This window comes from Panthera uncia (genome assembly GCF_023721935.1).
Source record: "Panthera uncia isolate 11264 chromosome A1 unlocalized genomic scaffold, Puncia_PCG_1.0 HiC_scaffold_17, whole genome shotgun sequence".
NCBI lineage: Eukaryota > Metazoa > Chordata > Mammalia > Carnivora > Felidae > Panthera > Panthera uncia.
This window is the reverse complement of record NW_026057577.1, coordinates 7,696,995-7,724,842: the sequence shown is the minus strand read 5'-3', so window position 1 is coordinate 7,724,842 and position 27,848 is coordinate 7,696,995. Positions and strand designations below refer to the sequence as shown.

The window sequence follows — 27,848 nt, the reverse complement described above, 5'->3', positions numbered from 1 at the left end:
CTTCCTCCCTCCCTCCCTTCTTCTCTCCCTTCCTTCCTTCCTTCTTCCCTCCCTTCCTTCCTTCCTTTTTCCCTTCCTTCCTTCCTCCCTCCCTCCCTTCCTTCCTCCCTCCCTTACTTCCTTTTTCTCTTCCTTCCTTCCTTCCTCTCTCCCTCTCCTTCCTTCCTTCTTCTTTTCCTTCCTTCCTTCCTTCCTTCCTTCCTTCCTCCCTCCCTCTCTCCCTCTCCTTCCTTCCTTCCTTCTTCTTTCCCTTCCTTCCTTTCTCCCTCCCTCTCTCCCTCTCCTTCCTTCCTTCCTTCCTTCCTTCCTTCCTTCCTTCCTTCCATAGGCTTCTCACCCTTCCTAACCTACCAAGGGACTCCCAGACATGCCTTCATACCAGTGTGAGCCCTTGTGAGGTGAGACAGAGTCTTCCACTCTCCAGATTCTCCTTCCCAGGCTCTGGGCAAGCAGTCAAAGGCTCCACCATCATAAGGCTGGTGCATAGCTGGCAAGCCTGGGGTCAGGCAGATGTGTCTGCAGGCCACCAATGATGCTGGTCATGACCTTCCAGACCACAGTTACCTCATATCTTACCCCAAAGTGCCCCTCACTCAATCATGGAAGAGAAGGAAAGAACCCACAGAAACACTGGCTGGTGGCCCCCCAGCTGGTGGTGCAAGGTGGGGCTGGCAGGCAGGGAAGACGGCCCAGGTAAGAAGATGCTGTGGAATGAATGTTTGCATCCTCCCCAAATTCTTATGTTCAAGCCTAAGCACCAATGTGATGGTATTAGACCCATCACATGACCTGGTGGTCATGAGGGTGAAGCCCCTTATGAGATTGGCACCTTTATAATAAGACACTAGAAAGACTATTTCTGTCTCTGAAACGTGAGGACACAGCAAGGGCAGATGGCATTCTGCAGCTGTCGCCAGAACCTGACCCATCTGGCATCCTGATCTCAGACTTCCAGCCTCCAGAACTGGGAGAGACAAATGTTGGCTGTTGAATCCCCCAGTCTATGGCATTTTTGTTACAGCACCCTGAGCTGACTCAGACACAGAGGGAGAGAGGGCTCTTGGCATCTCTGAAGACTGTGACTGGGGTCCAACTTCCAAGTCACTGCTGGTCGAGGGCACCAAGGACCAGGAGGATGGAGGAGGCCAGACAGTGGTACCCTTGTCCCTATGGGACAAATTGGTGCCAAGTCTGGAAATAGGAAGCTGGGCTCAGGACAACTCAGAACATCCCACATTGTGATGGGCCACCTCTCCCACAAATTTGGGTCCAAATGCACAGAGGCAATACACATGCATTGTAGAGAACACGAAGCAAGGCAGAAAGAAAGGAAAACTACCCTTAATTCCACCACTCAGAAGACATCCTTCCGATATTTTGTTTTATTTCCTCCTGAATGACTACGAGCATTTGACATCGCCCCACGTGAACAATTTCATACTCCGATGCCTCAGTGCTATTATTTTAAAAAACATGTTTAAGGTTATTAAAAATGCTTTATAAACATATGTTTAAATGCCTACAAATATTTCATACAATAGAGAGGCTGAAACATTTAAAAGCACAAAGCCACCTGTCCTGAGTGAATCCTGAGCCTGTGACAAATCCAAGGGAGCTGCTTCACAGGATAATACCGTGGAGAACACTGATGCATCCAGGCAGGGGCCAGGAATTCTGCTGGGTTGCTCTGAAAGCCTGAAAGGTAGACTGCCTGTTTCAGGGAAGTGCACAGTTAGCATTTCTGAACCACTGCGGTCCTCAGCCTTCCTCTACCTGCCAACATGTGCCAGGTGGGTACCACATGCCAGGAGCCTGTGAGGATAAGTGAGCTGGACACTTAGGTGACTTGCCCGAGAAGAGAAAGGATGCCCGAGGTCACATGGTGAGGAAGGAGACCCAGGGCTTGAACTTTTGGGTCCAGATCCTGGGCTGCCCCTGTCACTATGCCTGCTTGCCCCTTCTCAGCTGTGCAAGGGAAACATGAGGCGTGACACAAGGGCATCATGGGGCCCTTACACCAGGCCCATGTCTCTGAAACTAAATTCATGAAAACGGAGAGTGGGTGTTGCTTCCCCAAGATGCTGTGTGTCAATGTGAGAGCACTTGGAGGACTCTTTCCTGCCAACATGCTGAGGTGGGAGCCATCTTTGACCCCCCTCTGCTCCAACCCTGGCTCAATCAGGGAGGGCAAGGTGAGCCCACCAGCCTGGCCTGTGGGGCAGAGGGCACCTGAAAGGACCCTCTGTGCTTGGCCTGACTCTGCTCCAGGGCGTGCCTGTCTGGCAGCAGATTTGAGCAACGTTGCCAGCACCCTGAACAGGGCACGACAGGGACAGGCTGTCACTGTAGCCTCCTGGGGAGCCATGGGTAATCACCAAGTTTTTTGTTTCCTGGATTCTGATGCTTTGACATCTGGACCCCTGCTGACCCTAAAGGGACTGCCCCTTCCAGGATTAGCCAGTTTCTAAGGATAGTAAACAACTCACCCAGTAGCGGGATTTTTAAATGCAAACCAACCAATAATCCAGAGCTGATGACCCAAACACTTCCTCTATCAGACTCTCACATTCAAGGTCACCTTCTCCTGTTCGAATCACTCCTGGGGAAAGGTACTGGATGATACCAGAGGTATCAGTCCCTCCTGCCCACTGAAATTATTCACACTGACCAATCCCAAGCCTGCTTACCCTGCCTCACCTGTTCGTTTCTACAGAAACCACAGCTGCTCCCATGCTTTGCCTCCTAACCTGACCCACCCTGGTACTTCGGAGCATGGCCCCCTGGAACCCTTCCTTCGGGATCCATGACAAACAAACTGTTTCTCTGATCTCTTGGCCTTCCTCCATGTCAAATTTTATGTAAATACACTGTACTATGAAACACAAGTCCTCCCTGTTTCATCTGCCCTCCCTGGCCTTCCTCACCAGGCTCCCGCCCTGCACCGTCTCCCACCTGGACTGCTCCTCTCACTTTTCGGGCGTCAGTGGAGGTCATTGACTGGGAAGCCTCTCTGGGTTCCCCAACGGGCCACTCCCCAGCCCCGTCCTCACTGCCTCTTCATGTTCATGGCTGACCGCCACAGACAGTAAGGTCTGAAGGAGGTGGAGGGGCAAGACACATGCAGTGAATGTGAAGGAACGAATGAATGAATGAATCTGACCAAGCAGACTGATGCTCAGGCCCACTGCCCACTTCTCTGTCAGAGGGCAACATGCTCCCCTCTCCCCTCTCAGCCAAACCCACCACTTGATTCCATGGGAGAGCCATATACCACTGGCTCTTGCTCCTCCCCACCTTGATCGTCTCTGCTTCATCTCTCTGAGGCACGGGGCCCCGAACCCCAAGGGTGCTGTTGACATCCCCTGCCTACCCGGTCCTCACAGATTCTGACCCAGGGCAGGCTCACCGTGAACCTAGAGGGTGGAGGGCGGGTGGTTCATTTGTTTGCTCTCTCTAGGTCATCCCTGTGTGTGGAATGTAGGTACGGATTGTTCTGTCCCTGGGAAATGGTGGATACACAACACTAAGCAAGCAGGGACATAATCTGGCTGTGGAGGCCAAGAGGGGACAACGTGCTTGGGATGAGCTGCTGGAGAATGTGGACAATGAGGATCCTAGGAGGCCACACTATGTCCTGAGCCTAAGCTCTGTCACTCCCTGCAGGAGGGGGGGTGGTGGTGGTCCTGGGGCCAGAGGGAAAGGGACAGCTAAACTCTTCACAGCCATGCCTCCCCATCCCTGAGATGTCCTGCTATTTCTCCAATGAGGCCAGACTTCTGCCTGTGCCCTCCTCACTCCCCTATTTTGCAGGAAAGGGGAAGGTAAGGGAGGGCTGCCTCCCAAATAAAAAATTACACGCAATAACGAGTAAGACTGCAACATACAAACACACACAGGCAGAGGAGTGTGATAGGTCCCAGGATGTGCGCCTGCCTCTTCCTGTGTCCCTGCACCCACCCCCTCCACACACACCAAGAATCCCTGATGTGGGTCAGTTTTCCCCTGTGCTCTTGTGAACCAGGGTGGGCTGACCCCAGCCCCAGCTCTGCCCCGGATGCCTTCAACATTGCTCTGTTATTTAACAAACAGAATGTAATTTTATTTACTGGGCTAAACGAACCAGGGTCCCACCACCTAAAATGAAGGAAGGGCAGTGGCCAGGTCAGTGGTTTCTGTGAGGAGGAGCACTTTGGCCACATCTGGGCACCTTTCTTACCAGACACCACCTCCCCTCACCCTCCTCACAAGAAAAGGGGGGCCGACTGGCTGGAAGTGCAGGCATTCTCTGGACCATGTTCCTCCCAGCGGCTGGGGGTCCTGTGGGGTAAAAGCCTGTGCAGGGCTGCCTCCCACCGCATCCACCTTCTCTCTGTGCAGGGTGGACGGGTCCAAAGTAAGGACACGGATGGGGCAGGAAGCCATGCTAGCTAGTCTCAGCCCCCAGCTCAGTGTTTACAAAGCTGGTCATAAGGTATGTGGCAAATGCTCCTGGGCCCGTGTTCCCTCCACTGAGCTCCTGTGCAGGAGGAGGGCTATGTGGTCAGTTCTGGCTTTACGAGATCCCTGGCATATTACTAACAACAACCCACCTCGAACTTCTAACAGCTCGTGAAGTCTGGGGGCATTGCCAAATCACCTGGGCGCACTCTTAAAAATCACCAGTTCCCACCCTAACATAACACCAGCATTCTTCACAGAGCTAGAACAAACAATCCTAAAATTTGTATGGCACCAGAAAAGACCCCGAATAGCCAAAGCAATCCTGAAAAAGAACACTAAAGTTGGAGTATCACAATTCCAGACTTCAAGCTGTATTATCAAGCTGTAATCATTAAGACAGTATGGTACTGGCACAAAAACACTTAGCTCAATGGAACAGAATAGAGAACCCAGAAATGGACCCACAAACGTATGGCCAACTAACCTTTGACAAAGCAGGAAAGAATATCCAATGGGAAAAAGAGAGTCTCTTGAGCAAATGGGGTTGGGAAAACAGTGTGGACGTTCCTCAAAAAATTAAAACTAGAACTACCCTACAACCCAGTAATTGCACTACTAGGTATTTATCCAAAGGATAGAAAAATGCTGATTCAAAGGGGCACATGCACCCCAATGTTTATAGCAGCACTATCAACAATAGCCAAAGTATGGAAAGAGCCCAAATGCCCAATGACTGATGAATGGATAAAGAAGATGTGGTATATATATTTAATGGAATATTCCTCGGTAATGAAAAAGAATGAAGTCTTGCCATTTGCAACAACATGGATGGAACTGGAGTGTATTAGCTAAGCAGAATAAGTCAGTTAGAGAAAGACAAATATCATATGATTTTACTCATCTGTGGAATTTAAGATACAAAACAGATGAACATAAGGGAAAGAAAGCAAAAATAAGATAAAAACAGAGAGGGTGACAAACCATAAGAGACTTCTAAATACAGAAAACAAATTGAGGGTTGCTGGCAGGGTGTTGGGTGGGGGGAAGGGCTAAAGGGGTAATGGCCTCTAAGGAAGATACTGGTTGGGATGAGCACTAGGTGTTATATGTAAGTGATGAATCACTAAATTCTCTTCCTGAAAATAAATAAATAAATTTTGATTAAACAAAACAAAACACAAAAAACAAAAAACCACAACAATTCCCAGAGCTTCAAGCAAAAAATTGTACACAGGTGTTTATAGCAGCGCTATTCACGAATACTAAAAGGTGGGAACAATCAAAATGTCCATCAATGTATGAACAGATAAACGAATTGTGGTCTAAGCATGAGGTAGAATATTATTCAGTCATAAAAAGGAATAAAACACTGACACATGCTACAATACAAATGAACCTTAATAACATTCAACAAGAGAAGCCAGACACAAAAGGCCACATATTGTGTGATTCTATTCATGTGGAATTTGAGAATGGGAAAATCCTTAGAGACAGAGGCAGATTAGTGGTTGCCAGGGGCTGGAGACAGCTTAATAGGGGAGTCACTGCTTAATGGGGTCTCCCTTTGGGGTGATGAAGAAGTTCAAGAACTACATAATGGTGACAGGTGCACAACACTGTGAATGTACTAAAAGGCCATGGAATTGTAGAAGATGGTTAAAAGGGCAAATATTAAAAAATTAAATTACTAAATTTATTACAATTAAAAATTAAAAAATAATTTAAAAATAAGACAAAACAAAACAAAACAAAACCAAAAGTAATTCCTGATCCTTACCCTAAACCAAAATCTTTAAGAGTGGGCTTAGAAATCTGTGTCTTGAAGAAGTTCTACCAGGAACTAAAAGTAGCCAGAATTTAAGGCCTGCATGGAGGGACCTCAGGCCTGGACGATTTGGGGGCCTTTATAGGCCTGATGTTGGGGCACAGGTGCTGTCGGCACTCCCCACTCCCCATCCCCAACCACCAGGTCTGCAGGGTTTCTGTGGGCTGAGCCCACATGGTCTGTCATCAGTGGTCTGTCACCCACGCTTTGGCTCCCCTGCATGAGCCAGCCCTCAGCAAGTGATTTGCTGAAGAGTGAGCATGTGATTTCATCTGAGCCTGTGAGAACCAAGCCCAGAGTTTCGGCAGAAAGGACAAGGTAAGAAAAGCCCATCTTTTGTCAAGTTGCTGGAGGGTGGGAAGTGGGTCTGAGGCTGCTGGCAGGTGCCGGGGCAGCCAGCCATGGAGCCTGGAGCCGCCTCAAGGGAACAAGTGTGCCCACCAGGGGGCAAACACAGAGGCCCCAGGGATGGAGAGGCTAAGCTAAGCCTGATGATGCTGGGGCTAGGGACCCAGGTGTCACCAACCCCCAATTTTGGCCTTAAAGTGAAGTGACCCAGTCACCCACAGTGTCCATGGGGGGACAGAAGACTGCCAGAACCCTGAAACTGCTCCTCAGAGTAGGGATTCCTGAGTTGGGGGGTGCTTGGAGCACAGTGAGAAACTCTGAGACACCAGGTTTGCTCCGACAGAAGAAATAGTGGGTTCGAAGTGGAGGGGACAGAAACTCTGGTGTCATATGTGAGGATTTATTAGGAAGGAGGCAGGGGTGCCTGGAGAAGACCCCTCACCCAGCTCTGCCTGTGGTGCAGGGCCTGTCCCTGGAGATCAGGGCATGTCACACTGCCTGCCCTCTGCTCCCACTCACCTTGCCAGGTGCACACATGGTCCCGTCCAGGGGGGGGCCCTTCTTGGTCTTGCAAAAGTAAGGATTGTCAGGGTGGCTGCACCACAGCTGTTTGCAGGGGTCGAAGGTCCGGAACTAGAAGAGAGAGCAGGAGCAGCTCACCAGGCTGCCTCCCACTGCAGGTCCCTTAGGGTCCCCCAGGGTCCTCTTGGACAGGGTGGAGTCAGGCACGATTTGGTGGCCCATGGTGGCCCATGTGTGGTGCCCTGAGCTCTGTATGATTCTGAGGTTGTGACAACCTCCAGCATGCAGTAGCTGCTTCCTGTCCCTGTGGTGGCTGAGGGGCCTCCCCAGCCTCCAGTCCTTGGCCCCGGCACCTGCCATGGAGTCTGGACAGACAGCTGGGAGTCAGTATACCTGGCAGGAAGGCTGGTGGGCATCCCTCTGGCCCAGGTACAAGTGGCTGGTGGCTAGGAGGAGCTGTCACTGCAGGGCCCTAGGGGCACCTACTATCCCCCTGCTGAGGACTCCACCCCCTAAAGCCCTCCTGGAGCTCTCCCCTCTGCCCTTCTCTTGCTTCAGCCCTTGGTATTTGTTCCGTGGACCTCACAGTCACCTCTTCTCTGGCCTTTCTGTTTGGCTATCCCCATACCTCTTCCTCTAGGATGACCCTGAGGGATCCAGCTGACACTCAGATATGGCCATGCTATCCTCCTCTTTAAACATTTCTAGAGCTTCCTGTTGTCATGAGAATCAATCCCCCCAAGTTCTTTAGGCAGTCATGCAAGAGCTTAGACCACCTGCATCAGTACCCAAGTTCACCACTTGCTTGCTCTGTGGCCTTAGGCATGTTATCTAAGTCCTCAGTTTCCTCATCTGTAAAGTGGGAATACTATGCATACTTCCTTCATGCAGTTGAGAGGAGCATTAGGTCAGATGCTAACACACACTAATGCTTTTGCCATACTGCTTGCGACAGGGTGGGCCCTGATCAGCAGGTACAGTCAATCCTGATGGCTGGGGTTCCTACTGCTGGCTCTGTCTTGGCACTAGATCCTAGTAACAACTGGTGGGTTCTCTGTACGCTATGTTCCCTCACCTCTAGGCCTTTGCACATGTGATTCCTGCCTTCCAGAATGTTCTCTCCTCCCACTTAGCCTTTATACCTCACTTCTTCTGGGAAGCCCTCCTGAACTCTGAAGGCAATGCAGAGGCCTCACCAGTATTTCCCCACCATCCCTTCTGATGCCCTGGTCACAGCCCTGGTCACCAGGACCATGTCCGGACTTGCCAGGTGGGCACTGGGTGCCAAGTGGGTGAGGGGCCGTGGATGCAGAGGGAGAGGCTGCCGTCCTGGAGGCCTGCTCCGGCCTGCCCTCTGGAGCCGCCCCAACACCAGCTGCCTCCTAAGAATCTAGCCAGTCAGGGTGAGGTGCCCCCTCCCCACCCCCCAGGGTGCCCTGACACTCACTGCTGTGCACATCATGTAGCCCAGGCCGAAGTCGAAGCGGCACTGCTCGTTCATGGAGTAATGCAGCCCTGGGAGCTGGGGCAGCGCCGGCCAGTCGTGGGCAAAGGGGTCATCCCGCAGGCAGTCATAGGAGCTGTGAGGAGACACAGAGGTGCCACAAGCGGCCTTCAGTGCTGTGGGGAGAGGGGGATGTCCAGCCCAGGAGGCAGCCGCAGCCCCTCCTGGAGCCATGGTGGTGGGCTTGTCTGCACACTCCAGCTCTCAGCTGTGCTGCCTCTGCATCTCGGTAGCTGTAAGCTACCCAGGCATCCCATTAAAGGTGCAGCTGCTACGCCCACTTTTCAGGCCAGGCGGGGCACCCTGACAATGGGATCTCCCCCCACCACACACACACACACACACACACACACACACACACACCTGCACTGCTCTCCCTCTCCCTCCCCTGTGCCCCAGGCTGGAGGGCTGAGGCCTGGGGCTGTGCCCAGGCACACTGGGTTGGGGGCGGGGGTGGGGGGGGGGGGGGGGGGAGGTGCTGTGCATGCGCCTTCCTAGAGCTGAACCCAGGGCTGCGGGGTCACCACGGGACACGCACGGGGAGGTACTCACTGCAGGTAGCGGCTCAGCTCCTGCTGGCTGCAGCGGGACCAGTGGAAGCGGTGGAAGGCTGCCTGCACCAGCGGCGCCATGATGCTGCCCAGCCGCACCTCGTCACCACAGCGGTTGCCCTGCCCATCGTGCTCCATGCCCAGCCTGTGCGGGGGACAAAAGCAGCCTCACTTTGGCCACACCTTTGCCACACTGACCTGGCAGCGGGGGGGCCGCCCCAACCTCCCCCAGCGGCTCCCCGCCCCCCTCCCCCCGTGGTTTTCTCTGGTCTGTCCCGAGATGGGTTTTCTGCCAGCTCGGTTCTTAAAACCAAGGACACTTGGGGGCCAGTGTGCAGAGGCCTGCCCCTCAGGATCCTGCCCTCCAGGGGGCGCTGTTTCTTGAGAACGCAGTGGAGGCGGAGGCGTCTGCAGCCCGGAGTCTCCACCCACTCAACCGATGGGGTGCACATCCCTGCACAGACCCAGCGGCCCTGCGAGGTTTACAATCAAGCTTGCCCGGCCCCCAAATTCAGGGGATGCCTGGGGCTTGCACACCTGGTTGGGTTGTGGCTTCCCTGCCTCCAAGCTCTCTAATTCTGGCCGAGGCTCCCTCAGAGCCCCTGTTATTAGTGTGTGAAATGGGGTAAGGAGCCCCTGCCCAGGGGCTTGAACGGCATAATGCCTTGAAGGCCCCCAGCAAGGTGGCCCTGGATTTGTTCATTCTACTGAGGGAACTGCCCTGTGCACTGCTGGGGTCAGGATATTACATCCCAAGTGCTTTTCATACAGAGGAGACATTACATCTCAAGTGCTCAGGGCACAGAGGAGAACAGGGGAGCCCCAATCTTCCCCACGCAGTGAGGACAGCGAAGCCACTTACACATGGCCGGTCTCGTGGGCCACCACGAACGCCGAGGAGAAGCCATCCTCGTGGTTCAGAGTGCAGCTACGGACGGGGTGGCACATCCCGGTGACAGGAGCATAGCCTGGGAGGAGACAAAGGGTGGCTCTAGCTCCCAGGCCCACAGCCCTGCCTGAATCAGGGAGCCCTGGCCCCAGTGCCCCCGCCCCCCCCCCCCACTGTCCCCAGAGCAAACAAGCCAAACCAACTTCCCAGGAGACAGGTGGCCCCAGGCAGCAGCCCTGTCCGTCAGTGTCCACACTGCAGCCGGGGTGAGTGTCCCAGGTCTCAACTGCTAGGACTCCCAGTCCCCTCTGCATCTTCCTGCCTGCTGTTCTCCTGCACCCCACTTCCCACCTTCCCACTTTGCGGAGTGACCTTCTGGCCCCTGGGCAATACATGGCCTCCACCCCGCCTCCCGAAGCTGCAGGAACCCTGGCCCTCTGAACCCACTCCCTCAGGAAGGTCTTCCCTGGGTCCTATGAGACCCCAGCTCCACCCATTTCCATAGCACATGCAGGGAGTGGTGAGGGTAGGCCCTGAAGCTGCTCAGGCAGAGCTGGACGCCACACTGCCCTGCTGTCACGCAGCCAGGACTGGCGGAGAGGGCTGAGGGAGTAGTTCAGCTGCAGACAAGGCCCTCAGAGCTCTCAGCTGGTGAACCTGCACTCTGGCTGAGGAGATTCTGAGCCACATTCCTGTCAAAGGCCTCCTCTCTTCCAGGGGTCTGTGGGGAAAGGGCCAGAACCAGACAAGGTGCCCCCAAAGGGGAGGGTGGGGAGCAGGAGCAAGGAGGGGGGGGGGAGCTGCAGCAGGCCACATCCCTCTGACATAAGATGCCCAAGGACCCCACCCCCATCCCCACCCCCCTCAGCCAGCCCAACCCCATCCCCACTCAAGGGGCTTTGAAAGAACCACTGAATTCACAGGTAACTGTGAAAAGACACAGTGTTTTGCCAACCCAGTGACATTGTGTGGCCCAAAGAAGCAGTCGGGGGAAACGGAGACACACAGGGAACAACGGGAGAATTAAGGAATGAGCTAGAACATCCCTAGCAGGGAGGGAGGCGAGAAGGACTGTGGGTGGCCAGCCTGTTGAACAGCTGATTCCCCCTGGGTGAGCAGAGTCTGATCACAGGGTGAAGTTGTTCTTCAGATGTCTCCAGGGAAGCCTGGAGGACAGCATTCCCATAGAAGAGGAGTGTGGGGGGGGGGGCATGATGCTGAGATGTACCTAAAACTGAGAAAAACCAGAGAATGGGGCCAGCCACTTGCCCCTCCCTGGACAAGATAAAGAAGTGCGTACAGAGCTGTGTGTGCCAAAGGGGGCCTCTGCTAAGACACCACCTGGAGGCCCACTAAGCAAGGAGTTCTGGCCCTCAGAACACTGACCCAGCCTCACTCCTTGCAGACCCCACAGGGAGATCCCAAACCAACTGTTCAAAGGGAAGAGTAGAAGAGAAGGGAAGGAGGCATGGTAGCCCAGGCCTTGCTGGCATTAGACTTGTCTGGAAAAGCATCAGAATCAAACCACTGTCTTTTTTCCCTTGTAATAAACAAGAAAGTTTGTATCTTAAAGTATTTTTTTGCTCTGCAGGTTTTGAGTTGATTGTTCTGGCATCAGTGTCCCAGAGCCAAACTTTGAGATCCTCTCTTTGTTGTATGCAAAGCTTGCATGTGCATATGTACCTCTATGCAAGTATTTCACATTCACACTATCTGGCATGTTACATGGCTCTTTACGATCTGAAGATTTGCAAACGTGACTTTTATGTTTTTCTTTATGCCCTTCCCTCTTATTTTATTTTGCTGTTGTTCTTTCTGAAAACCTTATTAGATAGATATTTTACCTCTTGGATTGAGCCTGTCTTTACTCTCCTATTTTAATCTTTCTGGATGCCTTTGACTTCTTGTTTCAGCTTCTGACTTGTCTCTTTCACCCATCATATCTTTTGTTTCATAAAAACTCTTTGTTGTTCTCTATTCTTCCTAGTAACCTGCGCTTGGTTTACGGATATATTCTCTCAAACATTCTGCGAGCAACTTCTTTTTTAAAGTTCTTCTCCAGTCTCTAAATGATATCTGTTTCCTCTAGAGTCAGTTCTCCAATTTTGTTTTGCAACTTGGTGCAAATTTTTCATGGTGTAAGTTAAAAAAAAAAAAGAGAGAGAGAGAGAGAGGGACCAGCGTGGCTCGTTTGATAAAGTATCTGACTCTTGATTTTGTCTCAGGTCATGGTCTCGTGGTTTATTTATTTATTTAAAAAAAAATTTTTTTTTCAACGTTTTTTATTTATTTTGGGGACAGAGAAAGACAGAGCATGAACGGGGGAGGGGCAGAGAGAGAGGGAGACACAGAATCGGAAACAGGCTCCAGGCTCCGAGCCATCAGCCCAGAGCCTGACGCGGGGCTCGAACTCACAGACCGCGAGATCGTGACCTGGCTGAAGTCGGACGCTTAACCGACTGCGCCACCCAGGCGCCCATGGTCTCGTGGCTTTTGAGTTCAAGCCCTTCATTGGGCTCTGTGCTGACAGCTCAGAGGCTGGAGCCTGCTTCGGATTCTCTGTCTCCCTCTCTCTCTCTGCCTGTCCTCTGCTCATCTCTCTTGCTCTCAAAACATAAATAAACATGAAAAAAAAGAGAAAAAAAGAAAGTCTGGCCATCTTTAGCTGTGCTTTCACATGTTGAAACAAAGGATGAGGTCACTTACTATAGAAGTTGTGTTGGTTTCTCTTCCTGGGGAACAATTCCATTCCCCATTAGAGCTCTCCCCTGTACAAAAGGGCTGGCAGACCTCTCCATTTGTCATCTGGCTTAGCTTGCAGGGTGCTAGCAGCCCCTCAAAGTGAAGAAGCACCAACACCAAGTAGGAGACTTACTCTGTGCTCAGTAGGATCTGAAGACACATTCTGTGTTCCCACCTGAGTCCCACTGTGGTGCCCATCTGTGTGGCAAAGGGGGCAAGGGTGGTGCCACAGAGATGTTTTGTTGACAGACACTGATTTGGGCTCTGATCAGGGTTACTCAGGAAGTCTCCCTAGTTGTGCAAATATGGGAAAGTGGTCAGAGAGAGAAGCTAAAGGTTATAAAAGTGGAGGAAGATGCAGGGAAGTTCAGCATAATAATTCATGGAAGGGAGTAGTGGACACAATGAGCATGTATATTGTAGAAATAAACTAGATAACTAGAATGATCAACCAGAAACAAATGGAAAATGACTATCTGTAGAAAATGGGGATGGGGTAAACCGGGCCCACTCCTCTGAATATGTATTTTATGCAGTTTTTTTAAAGCTTTTTCTTTTGAAATGTGATATGCATCCATAAAAATGCACAAGTCATAGGATACAAGTGAACCATCACAAAGGGATCTCACCCATGTAGCCACCTCCCCAGTTTAGAAATACAAGTGTATTGGCACAGCAGAAACCCCTTCTTGCTGCCTCCAACCACAACACCCTCTCTCCTCCTCCCTCTCCTGACTTTTAATGCCACAGATTAGCTTTGCCCGCTTCCAAACTTGAAATAAGCAGGAACCATCAGTATATAGTCTTCTCTGCCTGGCATCTTTCACTGTTCAATGCGTGAGATTCATCCACGGTGTGTAGAAATAGCTGCAGTTCTTTTCCCGGCTGTATGAATAGATCACATTTCCTTTATCCACTCTCCAGCTTATGGACTTAAGTTTCTCCCTGTTTAGGAGTTACTAGAAGTAAGGCTGTTAGGAACACTCCTGCACAATCTTGCACATGTGTCTGCATGTGGTAGAGACTAGCCATCCTGTAGGCACATGTCTGGCTTTCACAGACACTGCCAGACAGTTTCCCAAAGTACTTGTATGAATTTTATATTCCTATCAGTAGAGAGTGAGAATGACATCCCCATTGTCACCGAGATTTGGCATTTTCAGTATTTTTAAAATTTTAACCACTCGATTAGATGTGTCCTGATATCTCACTGTGGTTTTAACTCATTTCCCTAATGTTAATTAAGTTGAGCACCTTTTCCTATATTTACTGATCAATTTAGGTTTTTTATAAGCCTGATAAAATCTCTTGCACATTGTTCTATTGGGCTGTTTAATTATTATTTTTTATTTTTTTAATGTTTATTTATTTTTGAGACAGAGTGTGAGTTGGGGAAGGGCAGAGAGAGAGGGAGACACAGAATCCAAAGCAGGCTCCAGGCTCTGAGCTGTCAGCACAGAGCCTGATGCAGGGCTCGAACTCATGGACCACAAGATCATGACCTGAGCCAAAGTCAGCCGCTTAACTGACTGAGCCATCCAGGCACCCTGGGCTGTTTAATTATTACTATCAATTTGTCAGAGCTCATATATTTCAGATATAAGTTCTTTGTTAGATATATGTATTATGAATATTTTCCCCAATGGATTGACAGGGCCTTTAATGAACCAAAGTTTTTAACGGTAATGTTTAACGTTATTTATCTTTTCCATTGCAGTTAGTGCTTTTCATCTTTTTTAAAGAAATCTTCTCTTACTCTGAGAAATATGGAGATAGTTTTCTCTATTATCTTCTACAGGTTTTATTATTTCACCTTTCATATCTAGATCTAAAACCTACTTAAGATTTAAGACATCCACAAATATGATATTTGTATATTAAGTAGATGAACTTCAGTAGACGCATAAAAAGCATTTGACAGAATTCCACTGATCCACTTATGATAAAAACTCTCAATACAGAGGTCATTGAAGGAACATACCTCAAAATTAATAAAACACATATATGACAAGCCTACAGCTAACATCATCCTCACCAGTGAAAAACTGAGATCTTTTCCTCTAAGATCAGGAACAAGACAAGGATGGCCACTCTCACCACTTTTAGTGAACACAGAATTACAAGTACTAGCAGAGAAGTTAGGCAAGAAAAATAAACAAAAGGCATCCAGATAGGAAGAAAGAAGTGAAACTGTCTCTATTTGCAGATGGTGTGATATTATACACAGAAAACTCTTAAGACTCCACCAAAAAAATGTCAAAGCTAATGAACAAATTGAGTAGAGTTGCAGGACACAAAATCAATATCCAAAAATCGGTTGCATTTCTAAACACTAGTGACGAACTATCAGAAAGAGAAATTAAGAAAACTATCCCATTCACAATTAAATTAAAAAGAATGAAATACTTAGAGATAAATTTAGCCAAGGAAGTAAAATACCTGTACACTGAAAACTGTAAGACATAGATGAAAGAAATTGAAGATGATATAAATAAATGGAAAGATATTCTGTGTTCATGGATCAGAAGGGTTAATATTGTTAAAATGTCCATGCTCCCAAAAGCTATCTACAGTTTCAAAACAATCCCTACCAAAATTCCAATGGCATTTTTCACAGAAATAGAAAAAAACAATTCTACTTTTAAAAGACTTGTTTCAGAAGGAGAGAAAGCATGAGTAGGGGAGAGGGGCAGAGGGAGAAAGAGAGAGAGAATCCCAAGCAGGCTCCACACTGAGTGTGGAGCCCAACATGGGGCTTGATCCCACAAGTCTGGGATCATGACCTGAGCCAAAATCAAGAGTTGGATGCTTAACTGACTAAGCTACCCAGGTGCCCCTACAAAAAAGCAATTCTAAAATTTGTATGGGAACCACAAAAGACCCCAAAGAGCCAAAGCAATCTTGGGAAAGAACAAAGCTAGAGGTATCATGTTCCCTGATTCCAAACTATATTACAAATTATAGTAATAAAAACAGTATGGTATCGGCATAAAAACAAACATACAGATGAATGGAATAGAATAAAAGCCCAGAAATAAACACACAAATATATGGTCATTTAATTTACAGCAGAAAAGCCAAGACTATGCAGTAAGGAAAGACAGTCTCTTCAATAAATGGTGTTGGGAAAACTGGACAACCACATGAAAAAGGATGAAACTAGACTACTATCTTATAGCATATATAAAATCAACTGAAAGTGTGACAGATTTGAACATAAGGCCTGAAACCATAAAACTCCTAGAAGAAAACATAGGCAGTAAGCTTCCTGACACCTGTCTTGGTGATGATTTCTTCCTGGATTTGATGCCAAAAGCAAAAATAAACATGTGAGACTATATCAAGGTAAAAAAGCTTCTGCACAGCAAAGGAAGCCATCAACAAAATGAAAAAGGCAACCTACAAAATAGGAGAAAATATTTGCAAATCATCTTTCTGATAAGGGGCTAATATTCAAAACATATAAGGAAAACAAACAACTCAATAGCAAAACAAACAAACAATCCAATTAAAAAATGGGCAGAGGACCTGAATAAACATGTTTCCCAAGAAGACATCCAGATGGCCAACAGGTACATGAAAAGATGCTCAACATCACTCATCATTAGGGAAATGCAAGTCAAAAACACAATAAGGTATCACTCCACACCTGTTCATCTGTTAGAATGGCTCAAATCAAAAAGACTAAGAGATAACAAGGTTGGTGAAGATGTGGAGAAAAGGGAGCTTTCACACATTGTTGGTGGGAATGTAAATTGGTGCAGCCATTATGTAAAACACTTTGTAGATTCCTCAAAGAATTTAAACATAAAACTACCTTATGTTCCAGAAATTCTACTTCTGGGTATATATCTGAAGGAAATACAAACACTAACTCAAGAAGATATCTACACCCCCATGTTCACTGCCCCATTAACAGTCCATCAATGGATGAATGGATAAAGAAGATGTGGTATATACATACAATGGAATATTATTCAGCCATAAAAAGGGAAATTCTGCCATTCACAACATGGATGGACCTGGAGGGCATTGAGATAGGTTAGTCAGAGAAACACAAATTTGCTGTTCTTTCACTTTTATGTGGAATCTTAAGGAAAAAAAAAAGCAAAACCTCATAGATACAGAGAATAGATTGGTAGTGGCCAGAGGCAGGGGCGGGGGCGGGGGGTGGTTAAAATGAGCGAAGGAGGGCACCTGGGTGGCTCAGTTGGTTAAGCATCCAACTCGTGATCTCGGCTCAGGTCATGATCTCATGGTTGTGGGATTAAGCCCTGCATTGGGCTTTGCTCTGACAGCATGGAGGCTTCTTGGGATTCTCTCCCTTTCTCTCTCTCCCTCTGCCCCTCACTCCTGCTCACATGCACAGGCTCTCTCTCAAAAATAAATAAACTTTAAAAAATACCGATGCAAATTTTTTGCTAGAATGTTATCTGGTGTCATTTCCCCCTCCCCACCACAGTATACTTAGAGCTCATTTTTTAAAAAATGAGTAAAGGGGGTCAAAAGGTACAAACCTCTGGTTAGAAGATAAATAAGTTCTGGGGATCTAATGTGAAGCATGAACTATAGTTCATAATACTGTATGGTATATTTGAAAGTTGCTAGAAGAACATATCTTAAAATCTCTTATCACAAGAAAAAATATTGTAACAATGTGTGATGATGATGTTAACTAGACTATGGTGGTGATCATTTCACAATTCATACAAGTATCCCATCATTATGTTGTATACTGGAAACTAATATAATGATATATGTCAATTATATCTCAATGAAACAAATTACATTTCAAAAGGAGGGTATTGGGGTGCCTGGGTGGCTCAGTCGGTTAAGCATCCGACTTTGGCTCAGGTCATGAACCCACAGTTCATGAGTTTGAGCCCTGCGTCAGACTCTGTGCTGACAGCTCAGAGCCTGGAGCCTGCTTTGGATTCTGTCTCTCTCTCTCTCTCTCTCTCTCTCTCTCTCTCTGCCCCTCCCCTGCTCATTCTCTGTCTCTCTCTCTCAAAAATTAATAAACTTTAAAAAATTTTTTAAAGGAAGGTATTAAGCTGTATTTACCCCCCAATTTGGATATTTGACTGACCTGACACCATTTGTTAAAAATATCATCTTTCCCCTCCGCTTCATGGGACCACCTTCACAATGAATCCAGCATCCATCCATCTGTAAATTCAATCCTGGACTCTGTTCTGACACAGATACATTTGTCAACCCTCACATCAAAATACTCTTTTTAACGACTATTGTGAGCACTGAATACTTTGCCCATCTTCTTCAGTTGTTCTTGACTGCTCCTGGCCCATTGCATTTCTATGTGAACATTAGAATCAACCTGTCAATATCCTCAAAATATTCGGCTGGGTCTAAACTTGCTCTGGAGGGCACTTATGTTCTCTTGCAGGTCAGTATGGAGAAAACTGATCTCTTTACGATAGTCTGCCTATCTGTTAGCATGGCACATCCCTTCATTGATTTAGTCTTTATAGCTTCTGTGCATGTGTTTTACAGTGTTCTGGTCCAGATCTTGGATGTATTTTGTTAAACTTATTCCCAGGTGTTTGCTGGTTTTTATTTGTTATTTATTTTATAAGTGGTACCAGTTTTCAAATTTTCATTTTTTGCTGTTATATCAATTCAGTTGATTTATATATATATTGATATTATATCCATAAAATTACTTAATAATGCTAATTATTTATTTGTAGATTCTTTTGGGTTTTCTATGTACACAAGCATATCATCTTCAAATGAGAGTTTGATTTCTTCCTTTCTGATCCTTATATATTTTTTTTTTCAACATTTTTTATTTATTTTTGGGACAGAGAGAGACAGAGCATGAACGGGGGAGGGGCAGAGAGAGAGGGAGACACAGAATCGGAAACAGGCTCCAGGTTCCGAGCCATCAGCCCAGAGCCTGACGCGGGGCTCGAACTCACGGACCGCGAGATCGTGACCTGGCTGAAGTCGGACGCTTAACCGACTGCGCCACCCAGGCGCCCCTCTGATCCTTATATTTTTATTTTTCTCTTGCCTTACTTCACTGGCTGGGACTTCTACTACAATGTTGAATAGAAGTGGTGATAGCAAATATTCTGGACCGATTCTCAGGTCTAGAGGAAATCTTTTCAACATTTCACCACTTCATATGATGTTTGTTATAGCTTTTTTCCTGCTAAGTATCCTTTATCACATTAAGAACATCTTCTTCCATTCCTAGTTCAGTAAGACAATTGATCACAAATGGATATTGATTTTTGTCAAATACTTTTTCTGGACCAGTTGAGATGATTCTGTAAGTTTTTCTCCTTCATTCTATTAATGGGGCAAATTACCATGATTGATTTTCATACGTTAAACCATGCATTCCCAGAAGCAGCCCAAATTCATTGTCATATAGTGCTTTTTTTAAGTAGTACTGGATTTGGTTTGCTAATATTTCATTTGGGATTTTGTATCTATATTCATGGGAGAAACTGGCCTATAATTTTGACGTCCATCTCAGATTTTGGTACTAATATTAGCAGGTCTCATAAAATTAGATGACAAGACTCTTTTCATTCTGTGAGGGTCTGTGTAGGATTGACATTATTCTTCCTTAACAATTAGGAAGAATTCTCTGGTGAAGCTATTGAGTCCTGGAGTTTACTTTGAGGGAAGGCTTTTAATCATAAATTCAGATATCTTTAGATGATATGAGACTATTCAAATTTTCCTTTTTTCCCCCAGATTTTATGTTTTGTCAAAGAATTTGTAAGTTTCATCTAAATTAACCAATTTATCAACACAATGATGTTCAAAATACCTCCTCATTATCTCATTATCTTTTTAAAGTAAGATTTGTAATGATGTCCCTTTACATTCCTTATCTTAGTAAATGTGTATTTTCTTCTTTTCTTTTTTAAACTAGCGTTGCCAGGGGCATCCCAATTCTAATCCATGTTTTCCAAACAACCAAATTTTGGTTTTGTTGATTTTTCTCTACTAGTGTTTTCCATTTCAACAATCCTGCTCTTACATTTATAATTTCCTTCCTTTCTATTTTTGTTGAGTTTAATTAGCTGTTCTTTTTCCAAATTTTTTGAGATAGATATTTCCATGATTGGATCCTTCATCCCTTTTTTCTAATGAATGTGTAAATAAGGTTATAAATACCAACTTAGTCATGTTAGCTACATCCACAACTTTTGATACATTGTATTATCAATATCATTTTGTTAAAAAATATAGTCTAATTTCTGCTGTTGCTTCTTTTTTGAACCACAGATTATTGATGAGCATATACTGTTTAGTTTTAAAACGCTCATAATTTTTCGAGCTCTCTTTTCCAGTGTGGTCAGGGGACGTATTCTGTATGATTTCGATCTTCTGTATTTTGTTGAGATTTCCCTATGGCCCTGCATAGTCTGCTTTGGTATGTCTTTTTTTTAAATGGTTATTTATTTTTGAGAGAGAGAGAGAGAGAGAGAGCAGAAGAGGGGCAGAGAGAGAGGGAGACACAGAATCTGAAGCAAGCTCTAGGCTCTGAACTGTCAGCACAGAGCCTGACGCGGGGCTGGAACTCAAGAACCATGAGATCATGACCTGAGCTGAAGTTGGACACTTAACCAAGTGAGCCACCCATGTGTCCCTGTTTTGGTATGGTTTTATGTTGCACTCATCAAGAGTGTGTATTCCTGTTCTTTGGCGTAGTATTCTAGAAATTACTCAGGTCAAGTTTCTTCATTCAAGTCTTCTGTATCCTTATCCCTGTTCTTACCTATTGTTCTATCATTTACTGAGAAGAAGATGTTAAAATCTTCAACTATAATTGTAGGCCTTGTCAATTTCTCCTCTTAGATCTGTCACTTTTATATAGTTTGAGTTTTTAAGTAAAATCTCTTAACTTCTAAAGGCGGAAAACTTATTCAAAATTGTTTTGTTTTAAAGGGGGGAAGCAAACAATTCTGGAACCCCACCTTGGATCCTGTCTGGTCTTTGGACTGCCACCCCAGGCTCTGCCCATTTCACCACCTCTGACTTTTGCTGTCCCATTGGGGGGATGCAGTTTCCTGGGGGGAAATGGCAGAGGCCAGGATGGTTTTCGATGAGCCTGAAGGTCACTAGCACTTATGCAGCCTCTCACTGGCTAAGGTGGTCTTGGCCTCTCCCCATCCTGACACACTTCCCAGCCTGGACCATGGCTGGCCCATGCCCAGCCTCTCTCCTTTCTGTGCCTTACACAGGCGAGGCTCACCTTGCATGCCCGAAGGCCCGAAGTCCTGCCTTGTGAGGAAGATGGCATGATCGTGGTATTCATCGTGACCTGTGTCCGGCTTCTGCTGGAGGTAAGCCCAGCGGCAGACGTTCTCCAGGCTCTGAGAGGGGTTCCCAATCTCAATGAGGCTCATGGACTGCAGGGGGCAGGAGAGATGGAAATGAGGGCTTAGCGTCTGGTGGACCAGGTGGGAGCTGAGAAGGCTGTAGTGCTCACAGAAGCCCTCTGTTGGGGACCTGGTCCAGGTGGCACCGAGCCCAGCTCCCCTGGGGGCCGACCTCCCACTTGGCTCCATTCTTCTGAGTGGAGGGAAGGCTCCCCGGTCACACACACCTGCAAGAGTTTTCACACAAAACCACTGCCTGGTTTTTAGGTGAGTTGTGGAGGCAAAGCTCTGAGGCCGTCTGAGGCTTCACCCATTCCATTCCGTCTATGCCATTTCTAGAGGTCCCTGTGGGTCTCTCAGGCACTTATTCTGTGGCAGCCCTGGGCAGGAGGCAAAGGCAATGTGGACCTCATGCTGAAGAGCTCACAGTGCTGGCAGGGTCCAGGGCAGGGGAGACAGAACTCCCGATATGGTGTGTAAGCCCAGAGCAGGGGAAGGGAACCCTATGCTTTCCCCGTTTGAAGGTATTACAGAAAACAACACAAATACAGTGGAGGAGAAAAACTGCAGCAGATCTAGCGAAGGAGCCACACAAAGAGCAGGGGCATAGCAACCATTCCGTCAGGAACCACAGACAGGAAGCCACCGGGAGAACCACACCCCATTTGGTATCATGGCGCACACCAGAGAGCCAAGGCTGGCTGAGGGACTGGCAACCTCGCAGCTCTCTCTGCACCGTGACATTGGCATTCACTCTCTAGTTCAGTCCTCAAAACCACCTTGAGAGGCAGGAAGCTGAGGCTCAGAGAGGTCAAGTAACTTGCCTTAAGTCACACAGCTTGGAAGCCTAAAACCAAGGCCTATATTCAACTCTCTGCCCTAAACTGCCTCCCCAAACAAAATACACACCATACTGTCCCCAAAGCAAGGCTCCTACATGCAACATGCTTCCCTTTTCTCTCTGCTACCCTCACAGCAGGAAGTGAGCGTGTAAGCTCCTCTCACCTTGAACTCCCACCACCGAACAGTTCTGTCCAAGCAGAGTCCTGAGCATGTACTTCTTCTTCTCTCTCTCTTTTTAATGTTTATTTTAATTTTTGAGAGAGAGATTGAGAGTAAGTGGTGGAGGGGCAGAGAGAGAGGGAGACAGAGGATCTGAAGCAGCCTCTGTGCTGACAGCAGACAGCCTGATGCAGGTTTCAAGCCCGCAAACTGTGAGATCATGACTTGAGACAAAGTTGGACTCTTAATCGACTGAGCCACGCAGACACCCCCCACCCCCACTTTTTATTTGAGAGAGAGAGGGCGAGCACACAAGTGGTCTGGAGGGGCAGAGAGAGAGAGAGAAAGAGAAATAGTCTTAAGCAGGCTCCACGCTGAGATTGGAGCCCGGTGTGGGGCTCAATCCCACAACCTTGGGATCATAACCTGAGCCAAAAATCAAGAGTCAGCTGCTCAACCGACTGAGCCACCCAAGCTCCCTGCTTCTTCTCTTCAAGGATCCATCTGTCCGTAAAGCAGAGTTATGCATTCCTTAGTAGACATGTCTGAAGGTGGTCTGTTTCTTCCTGGTCACTGCCAGGGTTCTCATGCATTATCCACGTCAATGACTTACAAGATGGCACACCAATTCCCAAGCCCCGAGCACAGAGCACCTGGGAGCTGAGTGTGCTCGTTATAACAAGACAAAATGAGTCCTGATGAAGTAGAGTCACAGACTGGAATGACAGGTCTGGTGACCAGGACCTGCTGGACACAGGCACAGAGATGGCCAGCCCAGAGGAAGGTGCAGCAGGGGGTGGGAGGTGGAGCCCACTCTGGCCAGTGAGCTGTGAGCAAAAGTGACCTGTGTCTCTTCCTGGTTGGAGTGTTCAATTGCCCACATGAGACCCTGCAGAGATCTCTCCTTGCTGTGTATGGTGGACAGGGTGATGGCATTCAGCGCACGGCTACCATTGGCAAGCAGAAATGGGTGCCCGGAGCCGCCACACTGGATTTCTCAGGGCCAATCTTTAAATCTGAATTTTATAAAGTAAGCCTAGCTCATAGTAAATGTTGACTCAAATTAACATAACAAATTATGTGGCCCAAACAAAACATATCCCCCAGGTTACCAGGTTGAGAGCCCTGGAGTAGACGACCTCATGCAGACAGCCCCCTTCCAACACATCCTTCTCGGCTGGACCCGACACTGGCAAGCGCCTCCTTCCTCCCAGAAATTCCTACAGTTCAGCCCAGGCTCCCAGCCCCTCTGGCAGCCAGAGTGATTTCGCTGCTGCGGCAGGATAATTTATTGAAAGATTGATTTGCGTTTTGTTCTTGCCTTGTCTTTGCCCATTTCAAGAAGGCAGCCTGCCACCTGCATTCTCCAGGCCCGTGGGGGTTTGTGTTGCAGGGTCTAGAGCAGGGGTTGTCTGGGATCCCCCCACCTCTCGGCTTTTGGGTTCTGAGGAGACTCCCCGAGGAGAGGGCCAGAGAGAAGGGCTGGGAAGGGCTGCACCAGGACAAAGTGGTCCTGGGGGAGGCAGATCTCAGAAAACAGGGGCTGTGTACTGGGCCCTGAGAGCCTGCAGCCCAGATGGGACTCAGAGATGGAGAAGGGTGACGTCAGCATTTGGGCACCCAAGATGCAGACCTGCTTATACATCTTATTTCTCTGCCCACGTCCCAACTTTCTCAAGGTTCTGGCCCATTTAAGATGGGGACAAAAGAATCTAGGACTGGGATTCTCATCCATACTGGGTCCGGAGCATTCAGGAGGGTGTGGGTTCCTAGGGGCCAGCCTGTGACCTGATACCAACTTGTGCACCATGGCAGGCAGAGGGCCTCTGGGTCACTGAGGAGGGAGGGGACATGGGAGAGGGACAATGTGGAACAGGAGCTGGTGCCATATCAGCAGAGTTAGAATCACAGGGTGGCAGGAGATGAGCAAGAGAGGTCTGCGAGCTCGGGGTCCACGGTACCTGGGGACACAGTCAAGGGACTGTTTTCTCCTGTCCAGCCTGCTTGCTTGGTATGAGTTTGGCAGTTTGGCTTTGGGGAGCTCTCCCCCTTATCTGGGTGCAGCCCCTAGGGGATCAGTCCAAATGCTCTGCCTGCCCCTGACAAATCAAAGGCTGGCCCAGAATCTGAGTGAGGCCAGAGGAGCTCAAAAGGACTGGACATCAGCTGAAGCAGGTTTTCCTGGAGAAACCCTGGAAGCAAGTTCCCATGAGCACCTGCTCCCTGCACCCCCTAGGTTCAGTCTTTCCTCCACCTGCTCCTCCCACATGCTGAGGGACTCCTGACAGAGTTATCCAAATAGAGGGCCCAGGAGAGGTGTCTGGGCCAGCCCAGGTGGGTCACGTGGGCTCTGACGGTTCCTCCTGCGCAACTCAACCCCCGTCTCTGCCATCCAGCCACATCCACGCAGACCTCTGATGGGCCTCACTCTGGGAGGCACCACGGACCCTCCCTGTCTTTGCTGTAGACCACAGCCTATGAGCTGTGACCCTCCTCCCAGCGAAGAGAGTAAACAGCTATTTCTCCCATTTGTATCTCCTTCCAAAGTGCCAGAGAGAGGATGGGGGCGGGGGGGGGGGGTTTGCCTGTTTCCATTAAGAAAGATTCTCACACCTGCGTTCCAGCCAGCCCTCAAGGCACCTGTCTCTCGGCTGTCTACTCGTCTCTGCGCGGGTTTCTCTAGGAAAACCTGTTTGTACAACTCTCCCGTTCCCACCTGTGCTGCGATGGGGACCATGCGTGAGCCCTGCAAGGGGCTGACCGCAGCACCAGCCGAGGACCTCACAGATGTGACGGTCTTCCCCCGGAGGGAGCCGCGGGCATCAGCTGTACAGAGTGAATTGCAGCTGAGTGGTGGTCACGATGTTTGCACCGTGGAAGGGGCATTTCTGCACCCCCAGCCTGGGTGGTAGCTCCAGGTTTACAGAAATAGTCTAATTGAAGCTGTACAATTGCCCTAAGATATATTTTTTGGAGGTGGAACCACATCAGGGACAACAGAAGTAAACAGCTCCCAAGTCCTGCTACATAAGAGGTATCTGCGGGCCTGGAAGCCCCGCTGCAATCGGAAGTGTTCTATTCCCGGGCTGTGACGAGAGACGGGAAAGGAAGGGCGTAGCCCAGACGTGGCCACCAGGTGGCGCTGCTGTCACAAGAACGGTCTCTCGCTCTCCGGGCCGGCAGGCAGGGCCCCGCCCACCTCCTCCCAACCCTCTCAGGCTGGCGCTGCAGCTCTGAGCCTAGGCATGCACAGGGCAAAGGGGGATTTTGAAGGCCAGAGACAACCTCTGCAGTCCCACCCTTAACACGCCAATTAAGACCCGTTTAAAAATTCTGTTCCAATCATTGCTTTCTGACATTTCCATTGTTTGCCCTTGAATGAGCTGAATTATTTATGCCCTTCCCTCCTTCAGTCAAGAACACAGGAGGGAAACTGGACCAGTAGCCTGGAGGCTGGTCTTCTAGGAATAACAGCGCCATGGGGTGGCTATACCAGTGCCGCCACATGTCAGAGAGCCCCACAGACCCCAAACTCGCCCAGCAGCTTACCAGGGCATGGGCAGGTGACAGGTGGAGCTCACCTGGGCAGCATGAGAGTCCTGGGGTAGGAGACCTGTTCATGTCTCATCTGCTTGTGTTCTTGAACAAGTTACCTCACTGTGCTGAGCTCCCCATCTGCAGAAGGGGTACAACCACAGTACAGAGCCAGGAGCACAGGGACTTCTGTCACTGCCACCCCTCACACCCATAAGGCAGCTGAGGTCTAGCACAGGTGAGTGATGCCCACGGACATCACAGTCAGAATTCCTTAGACCTTTCCCCTCCAATGCTGAAAGATTCCTATGCGTGCTCCCCACTTGGTCTTGACTTGGTCTTTCACGACAAGATACCTTATGTTCCTCTCTGATTGTCCCCAAGTCTCTGATTTCCATTTGCTTTTGATTTCCATCATCCGAGGAAATATTTAAAATGAGAACAGTTCAGTAGCTCTGGTGCCTTCTCAAAAAAATCAATTGAAAGCCAGTTGCTATGCAACCCTCAAGTGTTGCCGATGTTCTGCTCCCTGGCTGATGGCATATTGTATAAAATAAGATAATCTCTTTTCTTCTGTCTTCCTTCCTTTCTTTTTTTTTTTTAAGAAATGGAGGAAAAAAACGTTGTTTTAGGAAAAACTTGAGATAACTTAGAAGCTTCTCATAAGCTGGAAGACAAACAACATGGCACGCATGTAAGTGCTACTGATTTTATCCCCTCTGGAGCCTGGTGGGGACCCGGAGACAGGCTCTGGGGAGCTGGTCTATTTCCATCACAATTTGGAATGAATAACAGGATCTGAATGCCTGGGCCACTTTCTGCCCCAAGTCTGGCTCTTGGCCTCATAGCTGCCCCTGCCAAGAGAACCCCCAGATCTTGGGGGACACAGCTCAGTCCCTTCTCCTCACAGGAGTCCCTGCTACAGTCATCTTGGTTTCATGATGCTTAAATCCTTCTGGGCATGGGGGATGCCCTCCTTGATAGGGACACATGAGTTCCTTAAAGAGCAGCTCATCAGAATTCATCTTCACTGTGAGCCAAGCCCCATCTCCAGACCCTCAATCTAGAAGCCTGTCCAGTCTCTCCCTGAACAATCATTCCCTCCGACACGAATGTTGGGCCTCTTGTTCCTCAGACCCCAGCTGCGCAGTCAGTTGCCTGGCCACTCCATCTGGGGCCACCCCCAGTTCTATTTCCTTCAAGGTGCTCCCCACTCTGAAACAAACTTGTTTACTTGTCACTTCACGGGGAGTTCACGCTCCATTTGTGTGACCTGCTCTTCCTGTTCCTAAGACGACACCCCCGGCCGCCCCCTGCCGTCCCCTGCCAGCAGAGACCTGCAAACAGGGCCCTGCTCCCGGTGGTTGTGCAAAGTGGGATCTGTGACTAGCGGACACACACTGTTAACCGTCCACAATGAGACGAGTGCCAAAAAGGGAAACCTGTCCAGCAATTTGATGGTGTGGTTTTATGGGAACGGAATTTAATAATAAAAAGTCTGGGCTGGTATTTTTGTATATCTTGGTTTTGTCACATTTTCCTTTTCTAAGAATTCCTTTTAAACATATTTTCCAGGACTACTGGTCAGCGATGGGCCCTCGGGGCTGAGTGTTCTGTGTGCCGGCTCAGCGACCTCAGCCCTAAACCTGCTCTTCACAGATGGTCACTTTCCTGTGTTGTCGGGTCGCTCCAGGTCAGCGGGACGTTGCTCCTGAGTCCTGAGGCTGACGACTCTGCTCTCTTAAATCAACCAGAGCCCACAGCTAAGTACGCTGCACCAAACCTCTGTGCCCAGGGTGGCACACCCTGTTCCAGCAATGCTGGACCAACAGGTGGGGTCTGCACTCAGTCCCTTCACTTCAGGGTATCTGGACAGCACCAGCGGTGCCCTCCTGACTCTCCTGAACCCCTGCCTGCACTTCTGCCATGTGTCCTCCCTCAGGAGATCGAAAGCCACACCCTGGAAGCCCTCACACTCCAGCAACCTGCCCCAGGAGGACCAAGCATCAGCCAGGCCCTGTAACTTTCTGGAATCCCCCAGGACACACTGGCCATGACAGGCAATAGCCCTTTCCAGAGACCTCCACCACAGCCTCATGGGCCCCACCTGGGCTCCCAGGGGACA

The 27,848-nt window shown here is 48.6% G+C and overlaps 1 protein-coding gene across 1 annotated transcript in view; it reads right to left on the bottom strand.

Moving 5' to 3' along the window:
* The window catches only part of ADAMTS2 (ADAM metallopeptidase with thrombospondin type 1 motif 2), a 238,136-nt gene that overhangs the window by 37,945 nt on the left and 172,343 nt on the right, over window positions 1-27,848 (bottom strand). Inside the window, exons 6-10 of the mRNA XM_049649005.1 lie at window positions 21,061-21,217; window positions 10,053-10,158; window positions 9,192-9,335; window positions 8,583-8,715; window positions 7,133-7,246 (exon numbers count right to left, since the gene is read on the bottom strand). Coding sequence (XP_049504962.1) covers window positions 7,133-7,246; window positions 8,583-8,715; window positions 9,192-9,335; window positions 10,053-10,158; window positions 21,061-21,217 — 654 coding nt within the window. The remainder of the gene's footprint in view (window positions 1-7,132; window positions 7,247-8,582; window positions 8,716-9,191; window positions 9,336-10,052; window positions 10,159-21,060; window positions 21,218-27,848) is intronic.